This window comes from Barbus barbus (genome assembly GCF_936440315.1).
Source record: "Barbus barbus genome assembly, chromosome: 41".
In the NCBI taxonomy this organism is placed as follows: Eukaryota; Metazoa; Chordata; class Actinopteri; order Cypriniformes; family Cyprinidae; genus Barbus; species Barbus barbus.
This window is the reverse complement of record NC_136719.1, coordinates 961,197-986,682: the sequence shown is the minus strand read 5'-3', so window position 1 is coordinate 986,682 and position 25,486 is coordinate 961,197. Positions and strand designations below refer to the sequence as shown.

The 25,486-nt window shown below is 41.4% G+C and overlaps 1 protein-coding gene across 1 annotated transcript in view; it reads right to left on the bottom strand.

The window, feature by feature from the left end:
- The window catches only part of LOC306860968 (structural maintenance of chromosomes protein 1A), a 57,216-nt gene extending 43,319 nt beyond the window's left edge, over positions 1-13,897 (bottom strand). Inside the window, exon 1 of the mRNA XM_079402991.1 lies at positions 13,481-13,897. Coding sequence (XP_079259117.1) covers positions 13,481-13,589 — 109 coding nt within the window. The 5' untranslated portion in view covers positions 13,590-13,897. The remainder of the gene's footprint in view (positions 1-13,480) is intronic.
- Positions 13,898-25,486: the final 11,589 nt, after the last annotated feature.

Sequence of the window (25,486 nt, the reverse complement as noted above, 5' to 3'; positions counted from 1 at the left end):
GTAAACAAAACCGCACGTGCAGCACATTCACACAGAGACGCGCAGAACATGCAGGATTCATATTTAAATCGACTTTTGCAGCTTAATATTTAGATACTAGTCCATATCGTGATTTGATTTAAGTGTAATGACCTACTTTTGATTAATTCATCCAAACTTTGACAAATTCCGTGACATTCCGCCTTAAACTGTAAATTCCGTTTTTATGACTGGATTCCGTGGCGTTCTCTGCATCGCGGAGATCATAGATCCCTACAGATAGCGCTCCTGCTGTGTTCTTTAACAACCAGAGCAGTCATCTTTCTATTCACTTCACTTTTGCTATTTAACCAGAGCGAAGAAGACGAGTGCGGTCACGTGTGGTGCTTGTCCACGCGCCTTTGGAGAGAAGTGAAAGTGACAGCTCGGCTAGTATCGGTGTATCGATATTTCGGGAAATTAATCTTGGTACCGTTCAGATATTTCAGTATCGATATTTATCGAACTATCGATATTTTTGACAACACTAAGGCAAACTAGCTTGAAAATTATGTAGTGTTAGGATAACGTTATTCATGTTAGATATTTACCAAAGGTCTGCATTCAGTCACATACGACAGCTGCACGATTCTGGATAAATTGAGAATCACAATTTTTTTTGTCTCAAACAGAGATCACGATTCTCCCACGAAACAATATTGTGACAAAATATCATTGCTGCAGTCTATTTAAAAGTGTTTAATTTGAACGAATTATTAAACATTTAAGTTAATATGTATTTATAATATATTTAGTTCATATTAAAATCATGAAAAAGTGGTTTGAATGAATGATTTAATGTCTCACTCATAAATACTTCACTTGTTTCTTTACTGGATGAATCAGCGTTTTTAAACGAATCCATTGATTCAATCACAAATACATTTTTTAGATCACTTTTCGCCACCTAGTGGTGAAACAATGCAATCGACACAAACGTTATTTGAAGCGCCAGTTAACTTTCAAAAGGTCTATTTTGATCGCTACCATAAACATCAGTGTTTATATCTGAACTATTAACTTATGAATGACTGTAATACAGAAATAATACTGTGTAGTTGAAAAGACTGTTTGTGAAGCTGTTACCCAAACACGGTAACTGTCTGCTCTGTCAGCAGCTGCGCGAACGCAGATTTGAATGTTCCGGTAAGACTTTTTTAAAGGTTTATTAGACACGGGCGAAGCTCTAGTGCAAATATATCAGTATTTATCCAAGTACACTTTTTTGGACTAAAAGCCCTAATATTAGGACGCTATTCAGTGAGTGCAGCTATATGAACACAAATAAATCGCAACAGATCTGGCTGAATATGAATGTGTGCTTTTATTCTATTCACAGTTTGTCTAGAATATCAATGCGATCACGTCGACTCCAGAGGATTAAGTTAACTCAACTCAATATTTTAACTTTCCACATCCACCCCAACCCGTTTACCTTAGTTGTAAGTACCGTGTGTACTGTCCTCTTTTAAGAAATCAGACGGCGGGAGTAAAAAAAGGTACGAGACCGAACGGGATTTTGTTTTGCTGTCTATTTGTAGTCCCTTTTTAATGATAGGTCTACATATTTGTCAATCATCCCACTTGCTAGATGAGGAATGAACCCAGCGCTCTGATTGGTCGAAGTTCTCCTTCATTGCTGTTGCTTGATTGCTTTGTGCATGCACAAAGGCGTCACCAGGTTTTTGCGTAGTTTAAAGTGACAAATCGTACCTGCATACTTTGAGGTCAAAATGCGTGCCCGCTACGCAAAATGCATACAGGTTGGCAGGTCTGCAGTTGCTTTAGGAATCAGTCTATGTAGTGTTTTATTTTTATATTTGTTCATTCAATTTCATTGAATGCTCCTGCTAAATACACCTATTGTAGCTGAAAATAAAGCACTGTTTTTTTTTTTTTTTTGTATGTGTATTTGTAATGTGCATCTTTGTTCTTATTTTTTAATAAAAAAGATAAAATAATGACAGATTTTTTATCTTCGCCCACTTTGGCCTAAATATCTGCCATGTCTTTTTTTGTTGTTTTTTGTTACCTTGAAAGGCTTTGTCTTTCTAGTTTGGCTGTAATGCTCAGACAACTTGTAAAACCAAAATAGTAAAACCAATATACGTACGTATACACACACACGACAAAAAGGAGGAACGCACCGGTGAGCTCAGCAACACCAAAAGACCCGGAAGACCATGGAAAACAACTGTGGTGGATGACCGAAGAATTCTTTCTCTGGTGAAGAAAACACCCTTCACAACAGTTGGCCAGATCAAGAACACTCTCCAGGAGATATAGGTGTATGTGTGTCAAAGTCAACAATCAAGAGAAGACTTCACCAGAGTGAATACAGAGGGTTCACCACAAGATGTAAACCATTGGTGAGCCTCAAAAACAGGAAGGCCAGATTAGAGTTTGCCAAACGACATCTAAAAAAGCCTTCACAGTTCTGCAACAACATCCTATGGACAGATGAGACCAAGATCAACTTGTACCAGAGTGATGGGAAGAGAAGAGTATGGAGAAGGAAAGGAACTGCTCATGATCCTAAGCATACCACCTCATCAGTGAAGCATGGTGGTGGTAGTGTCATGGCGTGGGCATGTATGGCTGCCAGTGGAACTGGTTCTCTTGTATTCATTGATGATGTGACTGCTGACAAAAGCAGCAGGATGAATTCTGAAGTGTTTCGGGCAATATTATCTGCTCATATTCAGCCAAATGCTTCAGAACTCACTGGACGGCGCTTCACAGTGCAGATGGACAATGACCAAAAGCATACTGCAAAAGCAACAAAAGAGTTTTTGAAGGGAAAGAAGTGGACTGTTATGCAATGGCCAAGTCAATCACCTGACCTGAATCCGATTGAGCATGTATTTCATTTGCTGAAGATAAAACTGAAGGGAAAATGCCCCAAGAACAAGCAGGAACTGAAGACGGTTGCAGTAGAGGCCTGGCAGAGCATCACCAGGGATGAAACCCAGCATCTGGTGATGTCTATGCGTTCCAGACTTCAGGCTGTAATTGACTGCAAAGGATTTGCAATCAAGTATTAAAAAGTGAAAGTTTGATTTATGATTATTATTCTGTCCCATTACTTTGGTCCCTTAACAAGTGGGAGGCACATATGCAAGCTGCTGTAATTCCTACACCGTTTACCTGATTTGGATGTAAATACCCTCAAATTAAAGCTGACAGTCTGCAGTTAAAGCACATCTTGTTCGTTTCATTTGAAATCCATTGTGGTGGTGAAAATGTTAGAATTGTGTCGATGTCCCAATATTTATGGACCTGACTGTATGTATATATATATTTTATACACTGAACAAAATTATAAACAACACTTTTGTTTTTGCCCCCATTTTTCATGAGCTGAACTCAAAGATCTAAGACTTTTTCTATGTACTCAAAAGGCCTATTTCTCTCAAATATTGTTCACAAATCTGTCTAAATCTGTGTTAGTGAGCACTTCTTTGCCGAGATAATCCATCCACCTCACAGGTGTGGCATATCAACATGCTGATTAGACAGCATGATTATTGCACAGGTGTGCCTTAGGCTGGCCACAATAAAAGATAACTCTAAAATGTGCAGTTTTACTGTATTGGGGGGAGGGGGGGTTCCGAAACCCAGTCAGTATCTGGTGTGACCACCATTTTCCTCACGCAGTGCAACACATCTCCTTCGCATAGAGTTGATCAGGTTGTCCACTAGTGGTGGGAATCGCAGGGTACCTCACGATGCGCTATAAATCACAATACATGGCTCACGATAACAATAATATCACGATACAGCGATTCTGTGATAATCAATATATTGCTAGACAATCATATAATGATACATCAAGATATCTAACTATGAAAACAAAATGCCTGTGAAAAGGTTGAGTGCAAGTTCTTTTTCTTTATTCAAGTCCAAACTGTTAGAAAACAGCAAAGAAAGTTCTGTAAATCTATTTTAACATGTTAAGTAAATGAATCATTTTATTCTTGAACTTCTTAAAAGCTTACAATTTTCTCTGTGTGTAAACCAACACATTTAACTGCTTATCAACTTAGGGTGTTTTCACACTTGGTCCTTTTCAGGGGTCTGAGCGCGGTTCGCCTGATTTTTGGCCCATATGTGAACACTCCAAACGATCTCAGACGCCTCAGAAACTAACCGAACCGAGACCATCTCAGGAGGTGGTCTGAGCATGGTTCGCTTTGAAATATTGGCACGGTTCGCTAAAAACGTGCGCTGTGAACACAAATCGCTCCCGGTCCACTTGTTTTTTGTTTTTTTTTCCATTCGCGAAATTTCTTTAATTTGGTCTTTACGCGTCTCCGTACAAATCGCGCTATTCAAAACATGGCAGGAGCTGCTGCTGGGAGAGGGATATTATGGACAGACGAGGAAACGGAAAAACTACAAATTTGGAAGGAGGACTATATAAAAAAACAACTGTCAACAACCCACAGAAATTCAAAAGTGTTCTGCAATTTTCAGCAAAACTGAAAGACAGAGGATTTAACAGAGGATTTAACCGGACCGCTCTGCAATGCCGGGTTAAAGTGAAGAAATTGCGCCAGAAATATATTACAATCATATTTATTTGATTACGCTGCTTTTCCATAGTTTTTTCTATGTAAACATGGACGCGTTTGACTGTTGCGCTCGCGTCTCTTGCAGTGTCTCGTGCATGAAACGGCTTTCTAAAAACGCGGTGCTCTAGTTATTAAAAGATGTTTAACTCCAATCTCCTTGCATGTTTTCCTATTCCACTGCCCGCGTCGCATCTTTGTCAACACAAAAGCACATTCTGTGTGAATGGCATAGGGAGCATCACAAGAGAGCGGATAATCATGTGCGCTGATATGAGGTGAAAGTAAATTGCGCGTGGGCATTTATAAGCTATATAAAAGTGAAGGAAAGTCAGGTGGAAGAGAGGGAAAACTCCAACGAACTTTGTAAAACCAAACTGTATTATGCAACTCGCCGACATTGTGTCTGTGGCCAAAATAAAAATGAATTATGTCTCTGTGCAGCGCGCACTCGGAGCCAGGCATATGACGCAGCCGTGCATTTACCAGGCGACCAATGGCAATGCCCGTTCTAGATGGATTGTAATTGTATTTAATATATATTATTATGTTCTCTATTTCTCTTTTGTAATTTTAAAAACATGTCATACAGGAAAATGAGCACATGCTTAAGGTCAGCCATCTTGCATATTATTGATCTACCCATAATGCATAGCACTGCAAGAAACCTGGGTCCCAAAAAGAAACATTATGAACACAAAGAGGTCTAAGACCCCATTAGTGCTGAAGTGGACCAACAAAGGATCCGAGTCCTCTCTGAGGAACAGGGATAGTGTGAACATGAAGAGAACTGGTTCCTTTTTCACTTGGTCCACCTCTTGGTCCACTTAAAGGGGTCTGGGTTCGGTTCTTTTAAAGAGGACACCAAGTGTGAAAACACCTTTATACAGTGGGGCAAATAAGTATTTGATACACTGCCGATTTTTTAAGTTTTCCCACTTACAAAGAATGGAGAGATCTGTAATTTTCATCATAGATACACCTCAGCTGTGAGAGACCGAATATAAAAAAAATCCAGAAAATCACATTGTATGATTTTTAAATAATTAACTTCCATTTTATTGCATGAAATATTATTTGATCACCTACCAACCAGCAAGAATTCTGGCTTTCACAGACCCGTTAGTTTGTCTTTAAGAAGCCCTCCTATCCTCCACACATTACCTGTATTAATTGCACCAGTTTGAACTCGTTACCTGTATAAAAGACACCTGTTCACTAGGGATGGGTATCGTTAAGGTTTTAACGGTATTACTACTCTTACCGATACTGCTTATCGATCCGGTACTTTAACGGTATTCTTATCGGTACTTTTTGTTTTACTTTGTTCATATTCTTACAGTATCTTATCTTATGTATATAAAACACTAAAAATGCCTGCACTTCATCAATTTGTAAATGCACCAGTGTGCAGGTATTTTTTAGTGTTTTATATACATAAGATAAGATACAGTAACAAAATGAACAAAGAAACAAAGTAAAACAAACTGACAAATACAATAAAAAAAACACAAACGAAATGAAATAAACAGTGCTTTCATTTTTCCATGAAGGTCTACTAATATTAATGTTCAGGTAAGTAATAACTACAAAATAAATCTAAAAGTAATCAGATGTAAATGAGCACTGCATAGTTTTCACTGTATGTACTGATAGATTTATGTTTATTAAAGCTATAACGTTGTTCAGATTAAGAGCTGTGGGTGATTTTCTCTTTGCATTTTGTTCTTTGATTAACATTGATGGCTCAAGCTCCAGTCTGACACTTTAAGACAATATACTGACACGCATCGGATTTTCTCCCAGCTGTTCTCGTCCACTTAAAACATAAAAGTGAAGACTCTCGTAACCGGCCATTTTGACACATTTTGTGTGTATTTTCTGGCATATTTTTGTGTGTTATTTCGACGCGCCCGAAGCTCAAAGTGTACTTTGCTTGTCCGTTTTGGAGCACGCCGCCGCGCAGGCACACGCGCGCACACACATTTCAGCCTGAACAGCATCACTTGTGTAGATTCTCAACGTTTTACTATCAAATATGTCCTGCAATGTAGCAACAGTAGACGGCATTTTACAACAATCACCGATTGAGCTGATTCAGATGTTAAGTTTTGGTTCAGAGGAACGAATCCGCGCTATGAAGGGAAGGGAGTTGTGCTAGAAGAAATGCGGCTATAATCCTTGGAAGCCAAAATCAAAAAAAAAAAAAAAAAACTTAGCTTAATATAACAGCCACAGGCCTAAAGTGTGAGCAGATGTTTGAATAGTTAGTTATCTCTTCTATCATAATTAAACAGGACTTTCATGTTGCGTGTGCTGAAGCTCCTCCGCGTGAGCGCGATCTGGCTTCTGAATTGCGAATAGCAAAAATGCATCATAGACAAATGTTTGAATATTATTGCACATAAAAACAGCTGGCGACATTATATATAGAGAGAGAGAGAGAGAGATAGAGAGCAACAATAAATGTATGTGTTTTCTTAATTTCTCCAATACCGACAGAAGTACCGAATAACGTCAGAGTTTATCGATACTCCGGTCTTTCATAATTTAGCCCCGAGACCGATTTAATACTGAGTTTCGGTACCCATCCCTACTGTTCACACACTCAATCAATCAGACTCCAACCTCTCCACTATGGGCAAGACCAAAGAGCTGTCTAAGGACACTAGGGACAAAATTGTAGACCTGCACAAGTCTGGTATGGCTACAGGACAATAGGCAAACAGCTTGGTGAGAAGGCAACAACTGTTGGCGTAATTATTAGAAAATGGAAGAAATTCAAGATGACTGTCAATCTCCCCCGGACTGGGGCTCCATGCAAGATCTCGCCTCGTGAAGTATCAATGATTTTGAGAAAGGTGAGGGATCAGCCTAGAACTACACGGGAGGACCTGGTCAATGACCTGAAGAGAGCTGGGACCACAGTCTCAACGGTTACCATTAGTAACAAACTACACCGTCATGGATTAAAATCCTGCAGCATGCGCAAGGTCCCCCTGCTCAAGTCAGCACATGTCCAGGCCCATCTGAAGTTTGTCAAAGACCATCTGGATGATCCAGAGGCATGGGAGAAGGTCATGTGGTCAGATGAGACCAAAATAGAACTTTTTGGTATAAACTCCACTCGCCCGTGTTTGGTGGAAGGAGGAGGAGTACAATCCCAAGAACACTATTCCAACCGTGAAGCATGTGGAAACATTATGCTTTGGGGGTGCTTTTCTGCAAAGGGGACAGGAGAACTGCACCGTATTGAGGGGAGGATGGATGGGGCCATGTATCGTGAGATTTTGGGCAACAACCTCCTTCTTTCAGTAAGAGCATTGAAGATGGGTTGTGGCTTGGTCTTCCAACATGAAAATGACCCCAAACACACAGCAAGGGCAACTAAGGAGTGGCTCCATAAGAAGCATTTCAAGGTCCTGGAGTGGCCTAGCCAGTCTCCAGACCTTAACCCAATAGAAAATCTATGGAGGGAGCTGAAACTCCGTGTTGCCCAGCGACAGCCCCAAAACCTGAAAGATCTGGAGAAGACCTGTATGGAGGAGTGGGCCAAAATCCCTGCTGCAGTGTGTGCAAACCTGGTCAAGAACTACAGGAAACATCTGACCTCTGTACCAAATATTAAAGTTCTATATTTCTATTGTATCAAATACTTATTTCATGCAATAAAATGGAAGTTAATTATTTAAAAATCATACAATGTGATTTTCTGGATTTTTTTTTATATTCTGTCTCTCACAGCTGAGGTGTACCTAAAATGAAAATTACAGATCTCTCCATTCTTTGTAAGTGGGAAAACTTGAAAAATCCACATTATTTGCCCCACTGTATATAAACTTGGTACATTTCAAAATTTACCTGAAATGCTTTCTCAGCTTTTCCTCTCCTCTCATCATAAAAACGGTGCCCTGCACATATGGCATGCAGTGAAAAAAATAGCCGTTCACATCACATCTTTTCCACGCTCCGGTTCGTTATTTCAAATGGAGATGCGTGACAAGCACACATACTTCTGTGCCACATGAAGGCTCTGACAAGTTTTTGTTTCGCCATCCATGTCATAGGTGCAGATTTATGTTTCTACCAGTCGGTGCCCACTGCATAACACGCACTTGTAATATCTGAGAGAGAAGGGAAAACTGGACGCACTGGCAGCAGTCTCGCCAACACATACAGTGAGGGAATCCACCTGCGATTCGAGCGGAGAGGCTACCCACGGACTGACTATGCGCTCTGCAATAACAACATGATCAGTGCCTATGGTCCACGCTGATAGCTGTTCTGGCACTTCCGGGGCAGTTATCTCCATAAACATATATAATGAATGCATGAATGAATGAATGATGCATTTATATAGCGCTTTGTGTATTGCTGTACACCCAAAGCACTTTACAATCATGTGGGGGGGGTCTCTCCTCAACCACCAGATATCGATCAAGCATGTGATTGGCTAAGGACAAAAAAGCAGGAAAGTATACTAAGACAACCCCCCCACGCCGATCAAACTGGTGGCGGATCTATATGGATAGTAAAGTAGGACCCATAACAACTTCTTTGAACAAAAAAATACATTTTAATTTATTTAACATGCAACTTTTTTTGTACAGTATGACACATAACTTATTTGGTGGATGTGTAACAGTGGGAATCAAAAGCAAGTGTCTTGTCCACTGCTCCATCACCACCTCTCTCTATAACAACAACCATGAGGCACACACACGCGGTCTCTTGCTCTCTCTCACCTTTGTCATTCACGCGCTACGCGGTTTGGAGAACAGTCTCTGTCTCGCGGGCGCACTCACTCCCTCGCTCTAGGGGGGAGTGAATGTCCAGCGCTCTCTCCACCCTCAATACCACGACTGAGGTGCCCTTGAGCAAGGCACCGAACCCCCAACTGCTCCCCGGGCGCCGCAGCATAAATGGCTGCCCACTGCTCCGGGTGTGTGTGTGTGTGTTCACTGCTGTGTGTGTGCATGTTGGATGGGTTAAATGCAGAGCACAAATTCCGAGTATGGGTCACCATACTTGGCAGTATGTCACTTCACTTCACTTCTAATTCTTAAAAAACAAAAACAAAACTAGCTTTTCTAATCTTTTTGCATTTCATCTGTTTTCTTTTTATTCATTATAAAATTAACAAAGGCAAAAAAGGCCTCTAACACTAGCTTGCTCTATTCTTTTTCTAAAAAAAAACAAAAAACAAAAAAAACCTTGCTACATGTACTGCGTTAAGCTAACTGAGACTTCTCATAGCACTTGCATATCATTGCTCTTTTGTTGATTTTGATTGCTTCCATTGTCCTCATTTGTAAGTCACTTTGGATAAATGACTAAATGTAAATATATCAAAGCAAAATAAAAGAGCTATACAAACTGTTAATACGTTGTAGTGCTGGGTGGTAGGATGACCCCCACAAAGCCCCCACCCCCCTGTATATTCTTCTTTACTTGACAGGGCTTAATATTATAAACATAAAATATAACCATTGCATAAAAACAAATGTACTATTTATAAAAATTTACTGATGAAACATTAACAATTTTCTTGGTTTTGTGGTGCACAACAGATGCTTAGGCTGGTTAAATTTTAAACATGGATGCAAAAATTGAGAAATTGTTTGATATTCCTTATTAATATTACTTTGAGAAGTTCATTCTACCACACAATATAGCAATATATTTCTGTCATAATTTCTGTCAAAGTTAAAACGAACTTTTATTTTGGCGGATTGTAGTGAAGAGCTTTGAGTTTGCGTGTGTATCTGACGATAGTTTTCTCAGTGAAATGGAGATATCCATAGTTCATGTCCTCATATAGTGAGAGGGCCGAGCGTCATGCGTACTTGAGTATGTGTAGTAGTTGACACTGCGGCGCTCATTCACAGAGACGTGCAGAACACACAGATGTCAAGATAAAGGTTTTTTTCGCTTTACAGACAATCGTGACTTTATCGTGACTTGATACTTTGTTGGCCTTTGATTTTTTTTTTTTTTCTCCATCTCTGCACCTCTATGTCACGGCATTTGAAAAATACACCACCCAGCACTAATACGTTCTCATTTAGGATGTATTAAGAGAAAACAGTTTTCCTAACTTTACAACACAATAAGTAAATATTACTTTAAATAAAACTTAGCAACAGAACTTTGCTTTCGATTCTTGTGGCGAGCGGATTTGAGATGTTCCAGTGCCGTCTGTCGCCTCAAGTAATCGACGGAGTGCTGACAGGATTTACAGAACATCATTCCCCATCCTCATAAAAGTCATTACCAAATTCTTTTGCTCTGTCCCGTGCCGTAATTTTTGCAGACAGGTGATGTTTTTTCAACTCTTCCGCGGTTAGTTTTATTTTGGACATTTTATATGTGATATTGTTCATACGCTGCACTCTCACATACGTCACGTCAAACAGCGCAACTTCAAACGCGCACGCGCGCATTGTGTATACTTGACGGTTACCATGGTGACGGCTGTGAGATGCCCCCCCCCCCCCTTTTTCTTTTCTTTTTTTTTTTACAGATCTGCATGATTCACATAGGTCACATTTTCAGGTCGGAAAATCCGGAATTCCGGATTAATCCGGAAAAATCACATCCCTGATCGATTCTCGTATCGCATTGAGAAGGATTGCGATATATCGCCATATCGATTTACTGTCCCACCCCTACTGTCCAATCCTCTTCAATGGCTGTGCGAAGTTGCTGGATATTGGTAGGAACTGGAACACGCTGTTGTATCAGGCATTCTCCCGGCTTCTGGACCAGGAGCTTATCCAGATTATCCTCAAAAGGTAGTCGTATAAAAGAAAAGCAGTAATGAATGACTCTTCGAAAGATTTCCTGTCCATAACCTTTTCATCCTACCACCAGCTCAGAACAGACCCTGTCAGCACCGTACTCATGGCTCCAACAAGCTCCAAACTGGAAAGCGGCCTGATCTTTTGCATTTAAAGGAACATGCAACAAAACGGCTTGCTGTAAACAGAGCTGTCTTTGGCAGGGTAAAAGGTGTGTTGTTTTACACTACCACTGAGAAATTTAAACCAAAGTATGTTATAGACTTTTCATTAAGTCCCTAAATAATCATATCAAACTGTGGAAAATGGGCATCAGATGACCCCTTTAACAATGCAGCTGCTTCACAGAGATAAACATCTTCTGCTAACCTTTGTTGCTTTAGTCAACATCGCCATTTAGCATTTTGGTTGTGAACTTACAGAACGACACACAAACACAAGACAGACAACAAAGCCTGCGCTGTGCATTAACAGAAGCTGCACTCCAATTGTCTATATGATGCTTTGTTATCATTGCCAAAACAGACCATCCATACGATTTGTTAGAACTGAGATTAATCACGGTACAAACGCAGATCACACAGAGAGTGAAGAACAACAGACCTAGGTTAAAAATATAGATTTCTCGATTTCAATTGATTCCCATTTTGATTAACTGATATCGATTGAAAAGAAAAAAAAGATTATAAAGTATAATTACAGAGCAGATACATTTTTCTTTTGTTTATAGTGCTGCTAATTTTTATTGTTTGTTTGTTTGATTTTGGTATTAAACTATTTGTTTTATTTGTTTTTACATTCCCAGGACAATACCATAATAATGATGATAACCGTTACGATTTTAGTCACAATAATGTGATATGATATTTTCATACCATCTGATCTTAATTAAAGGCACACTATGTAGCTTTTGGTGCTCTAGCAGTTAATAAACAACACTGTTTGCATCTTGGAAGAATACTGTAGCCGGAGCAACTTCTCTCCGTTTATGGATATGACGAGTCATGCAAGTACTGGGACATGTCTAAAGCAGTTTTAATATAACTAATTATAGCATATTGTAGTGATTCAGAATAAAATAAAAACAGTTTGGAAGATATATTGGCTCATTATATACGTAAGAGTTTTCCCTCAGTAAGCTCCTAATTTGCTGTTTATTGATAGTAAGGTAGCTGTTTTAGTAGTTATCTTTAGACATAGGGTAGGGTTCAGGGATCCAGAATATCGTCATGCAAAATAAGGCATTAATATGTACTTTATAATCAGCCAAAAATACCCTAGTGATGTATGCATGCTAATAGACAACTAGTTAATAGTGAATACTGTTCCCTAATCTAAAGTGTTACCGAAATTACTTTTTACTTCATTCGCTTTTACTTTCTTAATGCTTAAGTATTTTCAAAATCAGATATATTGTACCTTTACTTTGGTATTTTATTGGACAACTTTTACTTAAGAATGGAATTTGTGTACTTTTTCCCCCACTAATGTTAATAATAATAATTGTATTTATCTGCGCCTTACATGACACTCAAGGTCACCTTACATGCAAACAAAAAACTTGGGTAAAGTTGGTTTTATATTGGCACATTCGGACTTCTGCATTCAATTAGTTTGTTAACCACACTACATTGGACATTCAGCGGACATTCGCAAGTAAATATGACATTAAAACAATACTTGCCCAATTTGATCGATTGTGAAAAAAAAATGAGTAGAAATTAGTAGGTTGACAATGATGTCGCTGATTAGAATTTGTAAAAAATAACTTTATTGCACATATAATTAGAAAGTTATTGAACGCGGAAATGTGTGAATGTTGTGAATGTGCCAATATAAAACCAACTTTACCCAAGTAAATAAAAACACATAAAACAAGCAACAATAAAATAATGTTGAAGAAATTTAAGAATTTGACACAGCATAACACATAACGTTACATAAACACAAACACTTACCTGGCTCTTATTCGAATGTTAAATACCGAATATTAATGAGTGCGTTATTGTGTCGTTATTATGATTAAAAATGTGATTATCGTTCACAACGTTTGTTAAAAGTGTTGTTATTATTATAAGCGAACACACTTACCTGATCCATTCGGCCCAATAATCGCTGTAAACTTGTGGAAAGGCCCGATTATCTGTCTGCCTTTGTAAGACTTAAAGTTTTCTATCTCTATTAACTTTAAGTAGCCCATGATGAATAATTTATTCCGGCGAGTTTGATAAAAATGAAATCGTCAAAATGTCCAGTCCGTCGACTGCTAACGTTAGCATGAAAAAAGAGAGCGGGCTAACATTAATCTTAACTCGGCGCACGACAAAGACAGACTAATGTTTCTCTAGAATGGCCTAGCCTGCACTTCAAAGCATAAAACATCTAATTAAACTATTAATATATAATTGTGTTTTCGTTATAATATAAGTAAAACAAGCAGACATAGAAACCTGCTACAGCGCGCGCGCGCGATAGCTGTTCCATAAACACTACACATATCGCGAGAACATGTCGTCTTCTTCTGTGTGTTTTTTTTTTTGGCGGATCGCATACCGACTTTTTAGGTGTATTCCGCCTCCAACTGTACTGGAGAGTGAAGTGACTTCAGTCTAAGCGTATGTGTTTTTAAACATAATGAACTAAATACACATCTATAATGGCATTGATAAATGCAAAATAACTAATATTAAGTAAGGCACGCAAGCAAATAAATCATATTAAAATGACATAGCCTATATTTCAAGAAATAGGAGACACTTTATTGTAATGTCACTTTATTGTTCCAACAAAAAATTAAATTTTCATTTATTCCAATAGTGGAAAGTAGTTACAAATAAAGTATCTTTCTTAAACTTCTGAATACAGAAAAAGATTTGTCTTTTTTGTCTTCATACATTTGCATTTATGAATATAAATAAATAAATATGTTTTCTAGTAAAGGTGGGCAGCAACTGAATCTTCTCCAACCAATAATACATTTTCCCAGACAATACTTGAGTACACACACAGTCTAGGTGTACATGACAATATCTAGATTCAATACTCAAGTTCACTGTTCTTAATAAACTTTAAAACTTTACATTTTGACCAGATCCTTGTTTCCTGTTCAACCCTTATGCTCTGTTGGAGGCCATTTGACACCCAAATTGGCATTTGCTGAAAAAAAGTACCCTTTATGAACATGACATTTCATGACTTTATCAACACTTGCTATCTCTAAATAAATGAATAATTAAATACAGGAAGAAAGGAAAAAGATATCTGCTTGTATGTTTAGTGAAAAAAGTCCCACCAAATCATTCATAATAAATGAAAATTGAGATAACACAAGCTGCTCTCTCTTTTTTATTTATTTTTTTTAATAAAAAATCAGCACTGTGACACAGCAATGTTGACAATGTCCTCGATGGAGAACAAATGCAAACACACATACATACACATATAGCACCATGTTCAGGTTGGATTGTAATAATGTGTCATAAGTTTATAAAAAAAAGATACTTCAGTACAAAAAACAGCTAAATTTTGATAATCATTAATGTTACAATAATAATTGTATAATGTCTTAACATAAATCTAAATTTAAAAAACAAAACAAAAAAAACTTAAGCTACATCTTTTACTATATTATACATTGCACAAAAAATATATATATTTACTATAAACTTCAAAAATAACATAAATCCTCTCAGAACTGCACAAATGTATAGGAAAAACATTAGTAAAGTGAATGATATTACATTACAAAATTATATTATCATGTTACAAAATCACATTTTAGTGTCTGGGGAGTGTAAACCCTAAACGAACAGCACATAAATGGTAATAAGTTGCTCATTGTAAATTTTGCATCTCATATTCTGTAGTTCTTTTTGTAGTTCATTCCTTTCCTGTTTGTAGGACAGAATAACAGCGCATGATCAAACTGTTTCCTTTTCTTGGCACAGCTCGCATAATCCTGTACTGTGTTTTTATATTATACGATGTGTAGAATAAAGGTTTGTATGAGCCATCCTTATTCTTGTTAAAAATGATCTTCTTTGCTTAAATTGTGAATAATTTTACTTTGTCTTATGCTGTTTTGTGTATTATAAAAATGTTTTCCTGTTCTATTGTCCTTCCAATTTTCTTGCAAGCTGCCTCGACTATACTTTTCTCTTCCATTCTGCTTAACAAATCTGTAACAGTAGGACTATTCGGTTTAAGTGCCTCTTTAGCCATTTTATCATATTTTTCATTTCTTGGTATATTACAGTTTTTTTTTTTCAATTGCTAACAAGCATTTGCTTTCAGACAAAATGCATGCAATGACCACATTTTTCAAAATCCCCCAACACTTTTGTTATTCATACTCCACAACCTGCAAAACACTATACATTTTCAGCATATTTTTCAGATGCCAACACAATGCTTTCAAAACTGATAAAACCACATTCAATTCAGAATGATGGCAAACTGTCCATTTCTGCAGGAATATATATATATTGAAATATAAAATCTTAGTCCTATTTTTACTGTAATCGTCTTCTTCTTCTTTCTTTCTTTCTTTCTTTCATTCTTTCATTCTTTTTTGGTTATCTTTTGATAAATGGATGGCTTTGGAATGATTTGGCTTGGAAGCATGGATCAGGGAAGACACATTGGTGGGTGATAAAAGAGTGGCAGAGAGAGGGAGGAGTACAAACGTCACAGTACTGTACATTAATCCATCCATCCATCTATTCCATACTTTTTTCCTAGCGCTTGTCCTATGTAGGGTCATGAGGCTGGAGGCTTTCCTGGGTCATAAGCAGAAACCCCCTAGACAGATGGCCAGTCCATCACACACATTCATATTCACACTCAGTTACAGTCTCCAGTTAACCTGTCCTGTATGTCTCTGGATTGTGGGAGAACAACATCAACACAGAGAGAACATACAAACTCCACATAGAAAGACTCCTGCAGCAGCTGGGGCTCAAATACTGCACATACGGTATGGCAACTGTACATCATTATACTAGACGAGTATACTAGATGAGTTTTTTTTGTTTGTTTTTTTTTTAATTATTGCTTCAGAATTTATTTATTTTTATTATACATATATTTTTCTTAACTTTTTAAGTAAACTTTGTAAATGCTGTTGGGTTTTGTTTTTGGTATATAAAGAAATAGGATGGAAATGCTGCTTTTTACATTAATTATTTGTGCTGTAATACAGTTAGTAAAATGAAAAAAATTTATTCTTATCCAATAATGAAACACTTATGTGATAAATCATTCAAACTTCAAAGATAAAAGTTAATCGATTATGTAATGATCCCGGTTTTTAGTGTTTTTTTTTTTTTTAAATCAGTGTGTTATTGTCACAGACCTGCCAGGCTCTACATCCACCCAATCACAAAGGTCCCTCTCCCCTGAGTACTAATCATACGCACATGTCCCTCGTCAACCTCTCATCACCGATCCCCCATAAAGACACACACCGCCCAGCACCCGATGTCCGGTCTCGTTCATTCGAAGTTGGACTGCTGAAGCCACCACAGCCTCAGTACAACTTGACATTCTGTATACTTACCTGTTAACCTGCTTACCTGGATACCTGCTCCGTCTGCTCCTGGAATCCCGAGTGTCTGCTCCAAGTCTGCGGTGTGTGTCTCCTCTGGTTTCCTATGGTCCCCGCTCCTCCTGTGAACGGAAAAGTTACAAGTTCAAGTTCCGAAGAGTAACTCTGAGATCGCTACAGTTATTGCACTCACCTGCCATCCCGTTCCTTGCTCACCTGTTGGTCAATAAATCACCTTTGTACCATCTCTCTCTGCCTCCAGTCCTCTTACGTAACAGTTATGAATGAAATGTATGTTTTTTGAGAATTGTTCCCAGCGTTATGAAGAAACAAGCTTATTTTGAGACATATATGAAGTGTTTTGTTGGTCTGAGTGAGTTTTGGAGGTGAGATCAACTGTTTGGCTCAAGTTGGTAATGAACAGACTGTATGAACAGTTTTGAAAATATGGTTGCAGTATTGAACAATGCTTGTTAGAAATTGAAAAAAAACTGTAAATGCAAAATGGTTGATCTAGCTATCATAAACTGTCAAGCACATATTCTACACATTTCTATTAGACTTTTTGTAAATTTGCCATGAATTGTGCACAGGGGCGTCATGTACTCATTATTTTTGAGGGGGCACGAGTTGGGGGGGGGGGGCAATGGGCATGTGTGACACACAGCAGCCACAACAGCACTTATGTTTTATTTATTTTTTCATTTTTATTCGAAACATTCTATATTAACTATATCATGAAATATCTTGATTCTCACCTTTATAGATTATGTTAGTTGGTCTAGTGGGCGATGGTCAAAGCAACCTAAAAATGTAATCTATTAAATAAGGATGTCATGCCATAACATTTTAATACGTCTGATTTATATTGAATGTGAATTTAACATTGAAAGTTCATGTGAATAAAAACATTAAAAAGAGTAAGAGTAAATTAGGCTACTAATCATAACACTTCCACTGTACAGAAAGAGAGCTAAGAACATTTACATTATCAAATAATATTATTACTGACAGTCTAGAGTTCAAGCACTCTCAAAAATACCCACTGAAAAAAATCACTGAAGCTTACACTATGAAATGAATATCTTACTTACATATTCGTACACACATTTGCACTTTGTTGTTTCTGATGAGAGAATTCGCCAGAAAGAGTTATTCAGTCAGCGAGCAAGTGAAAAAAACACCGGAATTTTAGCGATGACTCATCTGAACGCCTTTGATTGGTCATTGCATTCATCAGCTCAACAGAATCATATGTGATTGGTTATAATGCACAGTGCTGTGAAAACACGTCTGTTTCTGGCTCAGAGCCAGCCATGGAACACAGATTTGAAAGTATCAGCTGATGATAGACACACTGAAATAATCACGCTGGTGTCATTGCATTAAATATAGAAAATATGAATCGCCTATTTTTTGTCTTTTGGAAGCTGCATTCAAAATCCACTTGGCTCACAAATCTGGCTTCAAATCACTTTGAATGGGCATGACGCCTCTGATTGTGCAAGTGAATCTTGACTTTCACTAATGAAGATAGATCAACCAATTATAAACCAGTTCTCTGAAATAGCTCAAAGGTGCATCTCATGAACCTTCAATTGAAACGCATATAGACAGAGGACAACACAAGAGTTACGAATTCTGACAATGGATGAACATCCAGAAAACCATCAGGGTCAACAGCCGAGAGGAAGAAGAGGAGTAAGGATGCATGGAAGTGTACAGAGGCAAAACAGAGGAAGAAGCACAAGAGGCCAAATTGGACTGTGTTGTCAATCATGGCCTTACAATGGCTGAAGGGTGCAGCTAAATATTGGGAGATCGATCATATCCTCAATAATTCAAACATTTCAAAACAGTCTCTTTCAGTCAATATCCCACATACAGTAATGTGTAAATTTGTACTTTTGAAAGGATATATGGCATACATAAGAAGCACTGCCTTCTGCGTTTCAGTACAGTAAAACTGTTGCCATAGTTTACATCAGGTAACACTAACAGAGTGCACTGTTATATTGACAACATGACTAAGCATTTGGACTATCTTGTTTGTGAACAATGACACAAGTACTTTTCATTCTGATTGCACTGATATGTTTATTGACATAAATACTTACTTTTGAGAGATGAACTAAAGATTTTGAGTAAGTTACAGGCTTGTGCAGGTAACCTATTGTGTGGAGATGCTTGTACGAATTGTTTTGAGATTATTTATATTAAGGATGATTCGAGAAGTGCACCAAAGCGACTGAGAAAAACTGTAAGAAGGTTGTTGAAATAATTACAGTAATACACACACACAGGTATTCCTATCATTATTGTGACATTCCATTTAGGAGTAATGGGTTTTATCTACGGATCTACGGTCAATGTTGAATCCAACATTTATATTTTTTATACGAAATTTTGAGTTGACATGCACTAAACATGAGTGGAATGAATTTGCACCGCAGCGCCCCTACACCTTGATGCTCATGACAAGAATAACATGTAAAGTTATCTTTATTGAAGTGAATTAGGTTTAAATCGCCGTCATGCATGAATGAATGATATTTTTGCAATTTTACACATAATAATCCACGATGATCACATTACACAAAACTCAAATTGCACGTCAAAATAACACACTGTCAATATTTTTTGAGACCCCCCCAAAATTTCACAAATCACTTTGTCAGGGGAGCCCATGTCTTATTAAGGGGAGCCGCCGAGCTCCCCCTAGCTGCCCTGTAGTTCGCACCCTGCCTATACTAACCCTACTCCAATACCCTTACAATTTTTTTTTTCTCATAGAAAAAAAAAAAGTCTCCCACGAGGACAAGGATTTCAGATATTGCCATCTTTGTGGGGACATTTTGCTCCCATAACATAGGGTTTACCTGAACCACACACAGGGGCGTCGCTAGTGGGGGGAAAAGGGTGACAGATTGCATAGGGCCCAGAGGTCTGGGGGGGTGCGAGAGATCGAGGGACATTCTATTCGAGTAGTGGGCCGATCGCTGAAACGAGGGAAACCTCCCCGATATTAGGCGCTGTTTTTTAATGACAGCGCATGCGAAACCGCAAAGTAGCGCTCCCCGATGCATCCGCTTCGGCCACGATTTATAAGAGATAAACAGTGCAAGTTGCTTGATCCATTCAGATGTGACACAGAATTCTTATTCAGTCGTGTGATATGAGAACATTAAAGGTTCTGTAGTGATGCTGGCACTAGAATTGTCAATTCAGCACCATAGTAATTTAACAATATTTATAATTTACAATAATACAAATAAAACAATATATTATAAATGTTACTGTTATTACATTTTGGGGAATATTTTAATTTTAAAGAAGGTGTTTTGTAGTTTCTTCATGTTTAGTTTTTTAACTACAAATTGTATAGTTTATTATTACTTATTATTTATTTTAAAAACCATATGGTAATGAGGACCATGGTTTTACTTCTTGGGACCACCATCCTACTAAAACTAGTCAGGTAAATTTTGGATTCTAAGCAATAACTTTCTTTTTAGATGCTTAGCAGTAATTAATTTTAATTGAAGTAAAATGTTAATTCAATAATGGCCTGATTAAAGTTTATCAGTGTCTTATATAATTTAGGTGTTTATTATTTACAAATAACAAAGTTCTTAAAGGGAGATTCACCTAAAAATGAACATGATTCTGAGGGGGCCCCATAGCAAATTTAGTGCACAGGGCCCAGAATTCCTAGCGACGGCCCTGACCACACACACATACAAAATAGTGCTTAATATCTAAGATAAATCACTTATAGTGCAAAAAAATAATTTATTGCATTTGGTTATCCCTAAATTGCAAACAAGTTCTTTAGAAACTATATCTATTGAATCTATATCTAGATATCGTCTCGGTTACGTACGTAACCCTCGTTCCCTGATGGAGGGAACGGAGACGTTATGTCGTGACGACATTAGGGGATTTACTTGGAAGCCCCGACTGCCTCTGATAAGAGAAAACGCCAATGAAATTTGGCTAGTGGATTTTGCATACCTGAGCCACTCCCCGTGCATACGGGTATAAAAGGGCGACAGGTGCATCCACTCATCAGGTTTTCCGCTGAGGAGCCGAGAACGTGTCCCTGGCAACCAGCGATGGTTCGAGATTGTGGCATGGGGACATAACGTCTCCGTTCCCTCCATCAGGGAACGAGGGTTACGTACGTAACCGAGACGTTCCCTATCTGTCGGTCACTACGAGTTATGTCGTGAAGACATTAGGGGTCTATGGAAAGCGCCACAACCTGAACCCCGTCACGACCTTGTGGCATGCAGATGTTGACAAGCTAGCGCGTGACAGACAAATGCGATGCGAAGGTCGCAACCTTCCCGTCGCCCCAGCGCAAATTCGCTAACCTTGGTGCCCGCAGGGACCACTGAGTACATTGCTGCTGGAGATAGCCAAGCCGCTGTTCCTTTCCCCAGAAATCGGAAGGGATTTCGACCTTCTATGAAAGACTGCTTCAAGTCTTTCCTGTTTGTTGTTACAGCCCGGCAGTAACGACGGGGAAGCGAGCCTTCCGGAGAAGGGCGCTACGGAGGCCACACCCTGCCCGAAGGGAGGTAACGTGTGGAGACACTGGTATGGACTGGCCCAAGACTGGGGCAGTGCTACATACGCCTGGACCCTGGGGCAGATCCTACCTAGGAGAAGGGAGGAAGGCTGCCAGCAGGGCCTGACAGAGCTCTGTCAAAGGGAAGACACGGGTTTACCATGAGGGAAACCGTACCGTGGATGAATACACGTGTGGGATCACCCGAAGGGAATCAGGCCGCACGGGCACCTAGCCGAGTACAGGGGCTGACCGGAGACCCGGGCAAGCTAACACCGGTACTGGGCCTGGCGTCAGACTGCTCCGCCCAGCCTGACTGCCGGGGGTGCTGGAGGAACTCCGCCAGGGTTCGCCGTTCGGGGAACTAACTGGAGGAGAGAATAGGCGCTCGTATCCCCGGGTAAGGGGGAATGGCGCAGCAAGCGTGACACCGGCCAACTCTTCCCGCCACTTACCTGTTACCCAACACACGGGAAGAGACTGGCTCAACGCGGAGACTGTAAAATCTCGCGAAGGTGTTCGGTGTCGCCCAGCCCGCAGCTCTACAGATGTCTGCCAAAGAGGCGCCGTGCGCCAGCGCATAGGAGGAGGCAACACTCCGTGTGGAGTGAGCCCTCACTCCGAGGGGGCACGGCTCGCCTTGGGATTGGTACGTCAAGGCGATGGCATCCACTATCCAGTGGGCCAACCTCTGCTTGGAGACAGCCTTCCCTTTCTGCTGACCTCCGTGGCAGACAAAGAGCTGCTCAGAGCTTCTGAAGCTCCGGGTGCGGTCCACGTATATGCGCAGCGCTCTTACGGGACACAGCAACGCCAAGGCTGGGTCTGCCTCCTCCGAGGGCAGTGCTTGCAGGTTCACCACCTGATCGCGGAAGGGCGTGGTGGGAACCTTAGGCACGTATCCAGGCCGGGGTCTCAGGACAACGTGAGAGTAGGCCGGCCCAAACACAAGGCACTCTTCGCTTACCGAAAATGCTTGGAGGTCCCCGACCCTCTTGATGGAAGTGAGCGCGGTCAGGAGCGCTGTCTTGGCCGACAGGAATTTCAGCTCGACTGAGTCCAGCGGCTCAAAGGGACCCCTCTGAAGTCCAGCCAGGACAATAGAGAGATCCCAGGAGGGCATCAGGGGTGGCCTAGGAGGATTTAACCTTCTGGCACCCCTCAGGAACCTCACGATGAGATCGTGCTTCCCCAGGGACCGGCCGTCCACTGCATCGTGATGGGCCGCAATAGCAGCCACGTACACTTTCAAGGTGGAGGGCGACAGCCTGCGCTCCAACCTCTCTTGCAGGAAAGAAAGCACCACTCCAATCGTGCATCTTCGGGGGTCCTCCCGACGAGAAGAACACCAGTCCGCGAACAGACTCCACTTCAGTGCATAGGCTTGCCTAGTTGAAGGGGCCCTAGCCTGAGTGATGGTGTCCACTTCAGCCTGTGGCAGGCCACTCAAGTCTGCCGCGTCCCATCCAGGAGCCGCACATGGCGGTTCCACAGAGCCGGACGCGGGTGCCGTATGGTGCCGAGCCCCTGAGAAAGAAGGTCCTTCCTCAGAGGGATGCGCCAGGGAGGGGCTGTCGCGAGGAGGGTGAGTTCCGGAAATCAGGTCCGGGTGGGCCAATATGGCGCAACCAACAAGACCTGCTCCTCGTCCTCCCTGACCTTGCACAGTGTCTGTGCGATCAGGCTCACTGGGGGAAACGCATACTTGCGCAGAGCCCGAGGCCAGCTGTGTGCCAGTGCGTCCGTGCCGGGGGGGGCCTCGGCCAGGGGGAAATACAGCTGGCAGTGGGAGGACTTGCGGGAAGCAAACAGGTCTACCTGAGCTTCCCCGAATCGACTCCAATCAGCCGGATCGTCTCGGGATGGAGTCGCCATTCTCCGGGGAACGTGAGCTGTCGTGAGAGCGCGTCGGCTGCACGATTGAGCTCCCCCGGAATGTGGACGGCGCGCAGCGATTTGAGCTGTGACTGACTCCAGAGGAGGAGATGGCGGGCGAGCTGTGACATGCGGCGTGATCGTAGACCTCCCTGCCGGTTGATGTACGAAACAGCCGCAGTGTTGTCCGTGCGGACCAACACGTGCTGGCCTGGGAGCAGCGGCGACACGATAGCGAGAAAGGGGCCGTCCACGACTTCGTCAGCTCCTCATGCACCTCCGGGAAGAAAGGCACCGGGGCAAAGTGCGGCCGCTGGTCGCGTTTTGCGCCGATGAACCAATCATCCAGCCGCGAGGGCTCGGGACTGGGCGGTCTGTTGACCTCCAGCCCGATACTCACGGCTGCCCGGGCAAGCATGGCCGTCAGCTCTGGGTCCGGATCGGCAGTGGCGACAACACCCGAGGGGGGCGGCCCCGCCGATCGTTCATCCTCAGAGGACGAAAGCCCATCCCCCGATGCCGCGATCGACATCTGATCCTCGGGCGGCGCACCGAATGAAATGCTGGCGGCCCCGTGAGGCGAACCAGCGAAATCACTCGGGAACCGGACGGAACAAGCGCTGCGGGAGGAGTAAGAGGTCCGCGGGGACGTGCCCGGCGGAGAAGCTCTTACCGTCACCCTCAGATCTCCCAGAGCGCCAGCCGGCGGTCCTCTGCTCGAGCCAGAGAGACCGGGACGGGTGGCGGCAGAGGGTGCCAATCCTTTCAGAAAGGAAAGGCGAGAACGCAGCGTTGCCATGTTCATACGCCCACAACAGGCGCATGACTCATCCACAAACGCATCTTCAGCGTGCTGGATGCCCAGACACTGAAGACAACGCTCGTGACCGTCATCCGAGGACAGGAAGCGACCGCAACCAAGAGAACACGGACGGAACGGCATCTTTAAAAAGACGCGAACCGCCCAGTGTTTTAGAAATTTGCTCTTTCAGGTGAAGTGCCCAGGGGAATCGCTGCTGCAGGGACACCGCTGTCTGCACCGTAACGCCACCCAGGAACAAACTTCGAGGCAGACGGCTTTGTGGAGATCTGATCTGTTTTGAAGATTTCTCATCCACTCGGCTCCGAAGCAAAAATCTGATGAGTGGATGCACCTGTCGCCCTTTTATACCCGTATGCACGGGGAGTGGCTCAGGTATGCAAAATCCACTAGCCAAATTTCATTGGCGTTTTCTCTTATCAGAGGCAGTCGGGGCTCTCAAGTAAATCCCCTAATGTCGTCACGACATAACTCGTAGTGACCGACTTCCGGTTGGAGCGGCGCCATGTAAAGACGTAGAATTGCTGAGCTCCTCACGAGGAACTTCAAATTTCGTTTATATCGCTCTTATTTCTATGCATTAGTGAGAGAAAGCTGCCCTCACTTTATATTAAGTACCTAACAGTCGGGATCCTGCTGTTTTGAATATAGTTTGACTTTTGAAGCAAGATGAACAAGAGCCGGAGCAACCGCAGAGATGTAGAATCGGCTGCTAGCCAACAGGCTAATGCTAGCTCCGAATTGCAAACGGCTTCGAAGAAAGAAACTGTCTCAGCTAGTGACAACTACGTGGTCCTTCAAGCAATTAATTCACTCAAAGAGGACTTGATTGCAAAAATCGAAGAAAAGGCCGCTGCTCAATCAGATGTACTCTGCAACCAAATCGACCAGCTCCGGACGGAGTTACGCAGTGCCGTTGAGCAGGTTAATTCCAGAGTGGAAGCAGTGGAAGAACGGGTGACCGGATTGGAGTCTGCATTGGGAGGTTATTCGGACTCCATTACTACCCTGGAAAAGGAGTTTAATATCATGAAAAAGGAACTGTCCCTGTTGAGAGAACGGAGTGAAGATCTCGAAGCGAGGTCTCACCGCTCAAATCTTCGTATTACAGGAATTAAAGAGGGACGAGAGCACGGTAAACGTATAACCGAGTTCGTAGCCGGTCTTTTGAAAGATGCTTTGAACCTCGAGAAGACTCCACTTTTGGACCGGGCTCATCGCACCCTTCGCAGCAAACCAACTGACGACAGCGAACCGCCGCGCGCCTTTGTGGTGAGATGCCAT